The sequence below is a fragment of the Limulus polyphemus genome, unplaced genomic scaffold, assembly GCF_000517525.1.
Source record: "Limulus polyphemus unplaced genomic scaffold, Limulus_polyphemus-2.1.2 Scaffold35, whole genome shotgun sequence".
In the NCBI taxonomy this organism is placed as follows: domain Eukaryota; kingdom Metazoa; phylum Arthropoda; class Merostomata; order Xiphosura; family Limulidae; genus Limulus; species Limulus polyphemus.
In genome coordinates this window covers 848,907-859,637 of record NW_013665645.1, presented here as the reverse complement: position 1 = coordinate 859,637, position 10,731 = coordinate 848,907, and the positions used below count along the sequence as shown (strand labels likewise).

The window sequence follows — 10,731 nt, the reverse complement described above, 5'->3', positions numbered from 1 at the left end:
GATATAACTATTTTTGGCCAATTTACATTATATTTGGTACAAAGATACTATTTACATGTTATAAGCAGAGATACAGACAAATTAGGAATTTTTGACATTTTGCTCTATTTATCAGTGTGGTAAGCACAATATGGGTTCTCATAAACTATTCATGTGTATGTCAACCCCAAATTACATAGGATTAGGTACAAAGATACTTTCTTGCAGGTCCCAAGAAGTGATATAGACAGTTTTTGATTTTTCTGTGTTTTTCACAATTTTTTTGGTGTCAAAATTGGCCATGTTGGGATTGCATGGTAAATACATGTTGCTTTTACCCACAAATGTTGGCCTCTTTAATTAATGTAAGCATAGGTTAGAAATATACATACATTAAACCACTATAAAGTTAAAACTTCCAAGTTTTTTTTTTCCAAATTATTGTTAACTTTAGTAACTATATCATTAATTTAGAAAGCATAACAAAAACAAGGTTGATGTTCAGTTTTAATAACTATTATCAAAAAAATATATACCATACCTATTTGATAAAAATTCACAAAGCAATTATTTTATGTTTTAGTGTTACCTTGATTCTTGAGGAGGCTTCACAACATCTGGGATGACAATAACATTTGAATAGTCAATCCTAAATTTGCTCAATAATGCAGCCATGCTTAAAAAACCAAAAAATATTACAGTTGGTAGATTATATGTTTTAACTACAGATGATTTAAAATCTCCAAGCTACAATTAACCTGATATAAAATTAAAAAAAAAAGTTGTAAAATCATGCTTGTACCTTTTCATTTAAATTTTTGAGTCAATTACATTAAACAGTAACATACAGTTTGTAGATTCTAGTAAAATGTGCTTAGTTAATAAGGAAATATGGACATTTAAAGCAAAAGCAAATGCTAATTAAACATACCTTAGAATAATACAATCTAAAGCAAGCTGATGCAAACAAGAAAATAAAACACCAAATTGTGTACATGATGTTTTAATTTCTGTTAAATAGCTTCAACTCTTCATTGTTACATAAAATACAATAAGGAAAGTTGAAAAAATGTAAGGAAAAAAATCTTATTCTTAGTTTATCATATTCTCAAAGTTTATAAATAACGTTTTAGTTAACAAACATGGTGTAGGTGATATAATATACCACGAGTTTCTATCTTCTTATATTAATATAGTATCATTCAAAATTTATCAGTTACTCAGTGGACGTGCCATTTTTATGTGATACATGGTTAACAGGCTTTTGATTGTAATGCTGCATACTGTGCAAGAATGTAGACAGCTGTGTATTCTATGGTGATATCTTGAGGTTATAACATTCCTAATGTTTGAATGGAATTTACTAAAGGGATATACATAGCACATGTATCATGAGAATACAGTGTTATAAATAGTTAGTGTATAATACTATGATTTCTTAGTTACCTTTCTCTCTCTCAAGCTCAAGCCTTCATTTTGAGAAGTAAAGTTTAAATCCTTTTCTTTTGTAAATGGTAATACTCTCCTAAAGTTAAAGCTGTAACATTAACTAATTCTCATTCAACATCTATATGAGTTTTTAAGACAGATAACTAAATAGTAAAGGGCTGTCTTTCTTCCTATACACACATTCCCTTGATTGTGTTTGTGAGTTTCAATAAAGATTGTTTCATTGTATCTTTGTAAATTGTGGCCCGTCTCTTTGTTTCTCAACACAGTCAAAGTCAAAGAACTCGGAATTACTTTGTAATTAAATATCTTTTTGAACCTCCCGTTACTCTGCAGACACATCTCATTACTTTCAGGTAAATCAGTTTTAGTTGAAAACACTACCTATAACCTTTGCAATACTTAATGTAACTTACTGTGTAAATATTGGCTATAGTATAGTATCTCGTCATGTTATAAATAATTACAATATATAAGCTGAAAATATAGCAGTGTATGGGGTTATCATATTCATCACAATTCTAACCATAAAGAAGCTTACTTTCGTTGTTCTCGATCAAGCTCATCTTTCTTATTGGCCAAAGAGAAAACCCTAAGCTCACAGCTACTCCACTGAGAACGAGTTGTGAGAAGATACGGTATCAGCATTGTGAGGCCTACAAATTTACCAGTACTTTTAATAAAAAATTTTACTTGTAATTTATATTTGAAATAATATCTCAAATATATACATATGGTAGTGTTCACCAATATCCATTAAACAAACGTTCTTTAAAGTAGTGCTTATTAAATCATTTTGTAATTTGTTTTGAGAAACTATTATAACAGAAAGTTATACTGATTTCACAGAAAATCTAACATCTAAAGACCTCTACAAAGCTGAACAAACCAATGATTCAATGTATTCTAATTATTACAGGCTTTAGTTTCCTTGTTTATTGATTTATGACATTGTGCACTATTCAGTTTGTTATAGAGAACTAGCTTAATTAACTTACATATTATTTTCTTTAGCTGGAACTACATTGTTAGCTTATACGTTTTAGAAATTATTAATGAAAACTAACAATACATAAATAATGTGAGAAAAAAGTTTAGCCACATATGATTATGAATAAAAACATAGAATATTCTATAAGTTTACTGTCAGTATAAATACAAAATAAAGATGCAAAAATGAAGAATATAATTATAGTTAACTTACCACCATCATCATAGAGCCACCACACATCAATCCTTCCCTTCTTTTGTTTACGTTGGAACTGGTTTACACTACTTAAGATATCTTTTGGGATGTCTTTTATTGCTTCTTTCATCACCTGAGAGCTTTTCTGTATTTCTGTAGAATTTGCCTTTTCTCCTTGAGAACTTGGAGACTTAAAACGAGTTAGAATAGGAGTGGAGACTGGAGTACACTCATGGGAGCTTGAAGCTACAGAATAAATAGAAAATTATACAACGTTTGGATTTTTTGATATTATAAAAAAGCATAAATAATGTAATAAATGGTACTTTAAAAATTAAATAATGTATCATAGTATTAAGAAAAGTGACTATACTGTTTATATGCAATAATACTATACAATATGGCTAGCACAAAAAAGTTCTGGATGTTAGATGACTTAAACTCTTTACTGATATTTCATAAAACTTACTCAGTGAATCAAAATAAATAAAAGTTAACTAAGAAACAACTGATGACTATTTTTAGGATATCAAGTGTGCTGTCATTACAAAACAAACAATGACTAGTTAAATTATACAAAACAAAATGTAATAGAGAGATCTCAAATATTAGACAATTTTGCTAGATGTTTTAACAAGTGAAAAGCTGGGGGACAGAAAAAATTCTGAACAGAGCATGCAGTAGTTGACAGACAATACAACTTACCACCACCAGAAAAAGCTGCAAACATCATCAGCCACGAAGCTGTAGGCTTCATTGCTGGGAAAGCCAATAGAAGGAAAAGGCAAAGATAGATAGCTGATAAAATGTTACACCAAGAAATGATAACAAAAAATTCATGAAGTTCACACACACACACTCATATTGTGAAATTTTCCACATATCATTTGCAAGCTCCATGGACTGATCAAGCATAAAGTTTGTGATATGTTTTATGAGGTGTCATTTATCCACTACAAAAAACCTATACTTATAGAGGTACATATACTTGAGGTATAAATAAAACTAATGTTGCTAATTTAGTCTTCTATACTAATATCCATTAGACAAAATGTTTTAAAAGATGTAAATTTTGTAAATTTCCTCATTATCCAAAAGTGAGACGTTTTTGTAAAAAGAAATTAGAGGCTTTATCTATTCATCTGTGGATATCAGTGACAGAATTTAATTAATTTTATATAATTACAACTATTGTCAGTAACCCTGGATTAGATATATGCAATATAAAGAACAATATTAATCTTCTTGTTGTAGTGAGCTGCAGTTTGATTTCTTTTCTTTTGTCTATGATTATTGATTACGGTTGAACTTTCTTAAAACCAGCCTGACTCAGTGATATGTGATAAACACAAGAGCATACTAGGCCTTACTTTCTTGGTCTGGTAATAAAGAAAGAAAAGATGTACAGTATTTTGTAACTATTAAATGACCTAATTCTCTGTATATCTATCACTCATAAAATTCAAGGGGAGGCTTCTGAAGCTTGCCTCCCATACTTTTTTTTCCAGGGTGAGTAAATCTATTTTTTTAGTGATTTTAATACATTTCATCAGTTATATTTATGTATAAAGTTACAAACTACATGTATATTGAACAAAATATGATTTTCAATTTTTAAAATCATATTTTGAGAATGTAGCAATTCTGTACTAAAAGTATTTGTAACACATAGTTCAAAAATAATAATGTAAGTTGTATAATTCCTACATATTTTAAAGAGTAAATTGTAAAAACCTTAAAAGCTGGTCACCAAATTTCTACAAAACCTTTTGTATTTTATTTTAAGGGCTAATGGATCTGTTTGTCCATTATCTAACTACTAGGTCACTAGGCCAACCTCAAGCAAACTTTATCATAGTTTGAAACAAGAGCATGTTAATGGAGGGTTCACAACCCCCTCCATCACCCCCATAGTTGCTGTTATTGAGCATTTATTATCTTTGACTTAAACTAACGTTAACTACATTTATAGATGGTGCCACATCCTTACATAGAAAAACTGTATTAAATTTTCCATAATACAACATAAACACAATCTTATATCTCTCAGAGAGAGTTCTAACACCCTCTATGATGGAATGCAATGAAAAAAATGACCACACTATTGCAAAAATACATAAACTCAGCTGAAGTTTCTACTCCAACAGCCACATAAGACTGATATGAAGAGCCAATTTTTGAGTTATACCAACTTCCTATTTTGACCTTTCAACTTTGGCCCATAAGACACTTCTGCAGCCAATGATCATCTATTAGTTGATCACAAGAAACACTGTGGAAGGACAATAAGAGCTGAGTGTTGAAAGCAGGTACCAAAAAACACCCCTTCTGCAACTCTACTTTGGCTGCTACGTCATTGTACAAAGTCACTCTGACCATTGCACAGTGTATACCATGTTTCAAGTATATACATATTGAGTTCTTAAAGTTTATATGAAACATTTGGTGAGGTAAAAAATAAATTATATAATAATATGTTATGTTATTAATAAATTGTGTGAAAGTTAGGATTTATGTGTTATTTATCACATTTGTTTAAGTTCATAACCTCAACAAAGGACAAGTACCTCAACTTGTCTATTTTAAACTAATCATAGATATTACTACTTCAAGTAATACAGACAGGTTATTAGTAATTGTGTATTAATGATTTTTTTGTAATATATTTTATACAGTTTATAATGTAATAGAAAATAACCTGAAAACAGAATCTTCTTAAAAAGGGACACTTGGAACAGTAATAAACTGATATATGCAATTCAAAATTTTATGTCCAGTTTTCCACAAAACTCATATAATTAGTCAAGTTGTACCAATCATTTTTGTGCAGTCCCAAACATAAGTATTACATTTTTTACCATCAGATTTAGTTTCAAATATTACAAAAATGTTCAATGTTTTTAGTTAATAAATTAAATAAACTCTTGTACTTTTTACACTTAGATGTGTAGTTTTAAAAGATTTCAGTCTTTTAGAATAAATAAACTGATAAAACAATCTATTAAGATTTAATTATACTGCATCAGTGGGTTTTTATAAGTTGTCTAACTTACAGTGACACCGAGTTCTTGTTATCATAGAGACTATCTTCATAAACTTAAAGGATAAAGAGATAAATATTTTAACTTCTTAGCTCCTGTAACTGTAAGCCTGAGCATTAATGATATTTGTTTCTCTGTACTTTCTGTAGAATTGTATAACAGTTTCATTACCTTTATCATCTTACAAGGTGCAATTTTACCAAGCAGGTAGTTGATGATCTAACTGGTTTTAGAGTAGATTTCTTGCATTGCAGAATTTTCTGTCTTTACTAACAGACCCCTTGTGTCTTTTAAATAGTCTTGTCTTTGTCTCCCACCAGTAAAGACACTTTTGTACATAGCATTGACACACAGACTTTAAAACATACATAGCAGCTGATTGGCTTTAAGATGGGAGCAAAGTCATTAATGTCAGTTTTGTTTTAAAACAACCATTAGTTATTAAGATATAATCAGAAATTTGAACTTAATCTGTCATATTTGTAATATATACATTTGTTAATGTTTTGGAAGTAGTAAAGTCTTGGTGCTTTCCACCATATATCTGGTTTAGTCTCTTCAATTCATTAATTATACCTTTAAATTGTTCTTGCTAGTTAATTATGGACTTTTAGCTAATTGCATTTGTAAATTTTGTTTAGGCTGAAATAACTGGAGCAAATGAGTAATGTACCTTCATTCTGTTTCATGAATATTATTGTTATGATAAATATCATAGTTATGTTAATAAGAATATTTTGGGCTATCAACTAATAATAATAAAACTTTGGCAGATTATCTTACACTGATTAAAACTTCCAAGTGAAGACAAGATTTAGGAGATTACTATGCAAAAATATTTATTAAAAATTAATAGCTGTCAACATTTATTAGACAAAAATGTTAAACTGTATTTACTCACTTGAAAGTTGTGCACTCGAGACATTTCTTGGGAAAGCATGATCCGATTCTTCTCTTTCAAAGCCTTGTAGTGCATCAGTTGCAATCCCATTCTCCTCTGCAATGTCATACTCTGAATAATCAAACCCCGTTTGGAGCCGCAAAATTCCCAAAGACATGTGCATATCGAATGCATCACTGAAAAATAACACATACTTAAAAGCTCAGAAATGTAATAAAAAGTTAGAATAACAAAAGTGAGATAATTGTTTAAAAAACTTGGTATTATGATCTTCCAAATCTTGAATATTCTTGTTTCTGCACTTGTTGTATATTTTATAAATTCTGTAATGAATAAAATTTGTTTCTTTTTTCTAGTGATATGATCTATGTTTGCAGATGAAAAAAATTTACAAAAGATTAATATAAACAGCATACATTCCTGCAATGCTAACTTGATAAAAATTATTCAGTTGTTTTCCATAAAGAATATGAGATTTTATCCATAAGATTTCACAAATAGCAGTGAAATATTCTTAAGTGTCAAATTCAGAGGGTGAAGGTTTGAAATCTTTACAATAGTGTTTTTGATCATTATGTAATAATTACAAGTCTAAGTAGACATCCTTTAGCTTAACAATCAGGCTGATTGCTGATTACCATTTATTTTAAAAGGTACAACAAGGTACAGCTCAGGAGCAATTATCAACCACCTTACAAATAAGCAGCTTGTTAATCTGATTAAAGTCATGTTTGTTTTGATTGCAAATTTTAAAGGTTGGACTAATCAGATGCAACTTAGTAAAAGGTCACTTGCTTGAAGGCTCACCCACAAATACGTAAATCAATATGATGGCACACACAGGAAACCACATGATATCAATGAGTTTAGATGATGCTTACATTAGTCAAGCCAATTTGTAAGGTACACTACATATGTGTACCTAACACCCACTTTAAAATATAAATGTGTTTGTTTTCGGCAATTTCTCTAACAGCAGTTACAACATTATAATTTTTTTTTCAATATTTCCACACTAGTGAACCAAAGTTTTCATGCTGAAGATCAGATATCTATACACAAAATATTCAGCTTTCCAGGTTATTGAGAATCCTAGCATAAAGTCCTCTTAAAATACAGCTTGTCATACATTCATGAAGAAATGTGAAAAACATGTTCATTTCTAAAGTCACATGCCTTTAAGTCTTTTAAAAAAAGTTTAAAACTGAATATCCTTTTGCAGTCATTTAAATTATAAGAACTTTGGAATGAAATATGTTTTAAAGTAGGAATATTTTTGTTCATGTAACCCAAGCAATTATATTTCATACACTGTGTGCAAAGCATGACATTTACTTGAAAAAAAAAAATCTTTTAAACCTTTAGAAATAATATATTCTTCTGCTAATATACAAGTAACGATGTTTACTTGCACATGAACTGGTATTGTAATTATTGTGTCAGCAACAAAATAACCATATTATGTGTTCATCAATTACTACTATAACTCCAACTATTTTTTTTTTTTATTTAAAATTAAACATTCTAATGGCTAATAAAAACAACTAGGTTTATAAGAAGAAGTAAAATAATGCTTACTGAATGATGTTGAAATACTCCAAAACATCTTTTTCATCACATTCTTGCCAGTCATTTTTATAGCCCATGAAAATCATGTTGGGTCGAAGTTTGCCTACACCAACCAACTGAAAAATCACAGTTGAAAAAAACAAACAAACTGAATGTATTGGATCTCTTTCTCTGTTTTCTCTTCTTTGTATAAAGAAGCACTTTGAATTTTAGAAAATCTGGTGCTTTATTATTAGTGAAGTTGAACCTTACTTTTCATGGCAGTATGCTAATATTAAACCAGTGACATTAACAACTATCTAATAATATTCGACTTCCTAATGAAAAAGTTACTACATTGTTTTTGAATCGAGTTAAAACACTTAACGAACTAATCAAATACTGCAGTGCTGTACTGATGACATGAAAAAAGAAAGAACGAGTTTACAATCTTAGAAGTAATAATATGAAGATATCTTTCCTGTTTAGATGTTATTTTTGTTTCTAAAAAGAAGTGCTATCAACTGTAAAAAGGAATATGATGAAATAAAGCAGCTTATGGATTCATGATGGAGGAAAATGAAGTCTAATAAAGATGAAGATGGTTGACAAAACACTTCATTATCAGAAAATTTGAAAGTTTCAGAATACACTTATTCCATCTTCAGTGACATCTCAAAATATTGTTACAATGATATTCATTAACTAATTCTATAGTATCATCAAAAACTAATTTATTTAAATATTCATTAAAGTGGTATATGGAATGAAAAACCAACAGAATATGTTACAAATGTAACATGAATTATATACCTGTATAAGTGACCTGACTCCTCTCGAGAAGCTGCTTTCTTGTATCAAACTGTAGAATGCCTTAACTTTTCTTTTTTGTAAATATGAATATGCTTCCCAGTGTAGTTGATCTCGTTCCCGCTGATTTAGTATTATCTAAGAAAAACAAATTATACATGGAACTATGAGAGATATATTAATAAATAATTATAATAACCATAAATTAATGTTGAAAATTGAAGAACTTGTGAAAAATAAACGATTGATTTATAAAACAAATATAAAACACAACCAAAACCGTTATCCTATCATGTAACTAGGTATTCTGTGTACAATCATACTATTTAAGACATTTCGGAAACTAGAATGCTTTCGTACCTATGGTAATATAAGAATAATTTAGCAGAAAGTAATACAAACTTCACTGTTCATAACTGAATTACACAATAAAAGTTGGATACACAGTAAATTACACTGAAATTTCATCTGTCAAACAAAATGAAAAGTTACACAATATGTTTGTGGTCTCTACACAGAATACAGTGGATGTAAAATGTGTATCTTTTGGACTTCTATGTTTGAACTAATTATCACCATTGTTAGATAAAGCATTAAATTCTGCAGTTTAATTTAAAGAGCACATGAAACAATCACGCTGAATATACAAGCATGGTAGAAAAACTTACATTATGAACATCTCCACATATCATAAGACTCAGCTTCTTGGTAATGCTGTAAACAAAGTCAATCAAAGAAGGTCTACTACTAGGCTTTCCAGTCAATACCAAAATCTGAGGCCTGAAAGACACAAAAGATTTGAAAATTAAGTTTACTAAGTTCAAAAGCAAATTTTTATGACTGTGATTAAACTCAAAACTAACATAACAATCTATGCCAGGTTTATTTACAAATATCTACACTTAAACCTATCTAATATAGGTATAGAGCAAAATAATTCTAATTTATGATTGTAAATAAAAATATTCTAAGCCATTTATAAATGTTGACCAGCTGAACTAATTGTCACCAAACATGGCATGTACTATTAGGCCTCCCATGTATTGTGTCTGCTTATAATTGGAAAGCTACACTCCTTGCAGGTTACATATTGCCTCTATATATTAAACAGAAAAAAAAGGCACCACATATTTATAATAAAGCTAGAACATGTACACTTACCTATAGTTTTTAACATGTTCTTGAATTTGGTTTAGTTTGAGGACAGAGCTCAGAGCACCTTTGTAAGTTTGGGCTTGAGTTGATGATCCCCAGTTCACATCTGAAACAGTACAAAACAGGATGCTGTTTTTATTTTGTTTTGTTTTTTATGGTGATGAAAAGACGCGTTTGTAGAAAATTCTATAAAGATAGTTCTTTTTCTTTAAAACATAGAAAAGAGTGGAAAATAAGAATTTCTTAATTGTTAAAGAACTATTATGTAATTTTTGCATTACACATACCCGTGTATCACTTAAAAAAGTTAGCAGAAAAATGAAATTACAATTTAGTGTACACACTTATACCATATACTTTAAGAAATACAGTATTTATATTACAAGTAAACATATGTATATACCTAAATATATTTGCTAACAAGGAACCCATTTTTTTTCGAAAATAAAAGTTTTGAGACATTTTGACTAGGTAAAGAAAAACTTTATGATAAATGTGCGATGTTTCGACAAGATTTTGTCATCCTACTTGCACCCGAGGATGACAAAATCATATCGAAACATCGTATATTTATAATAAAGGTTTTTCATTACCCAGTAAAGCCATCTCAAAACTTTTAGTACCTATATATATATATATATATATATATATATATATATATA

General features: G+C 29.3%; 1 protein-coding gene across 1 annotated transcript in view; it reads right to left on the bottom strand.

Annotated features, from left to right (window-relative positions):
* Positions 1-10,731, bottom strand: part of LOC106460696 (solute carrier family 12 member 1-like) — a 60,702-nt gene that overhangs the window by 11,278 nt on the left and 38,693 nt on the right. Inside the window, exons 5-13 of the mRNA XM_022387813.1 lie at positions 10,076-10,175; positions 9,583-9,694; positions 8,918-9,052; positions 8,135-8,241; positions 6,557-6,732; positions 3,320-3,373; positions 2,633-2,860; positions 1,970-2,084; positions 569-655 (exon numbers count right to left, since the gene is read on the bottom strand). Coding sequence (XP_022243521.1) covers positions 569-655; positions 1,970-2,084; positions 2,633-2,860; positions 3,320-3,373; positions 6,557-6,732; positions 8,135-8,241; positions 8,918-9,052; positions 9,583-9,694; positions 10,076-10,175 — 1,114 coding nt within the window. The remainder of the gene's footprint in view (positions 1-568; positions 656-1,969; positions 2,085-2,632; positions 2,861-3,319; positions 3,374-6,556; positions 6,733-8,134; positions 8,242-8,917; positions 9,053-9,582; positions 9,695-10,075; positions 10,176-10,731) is intronic.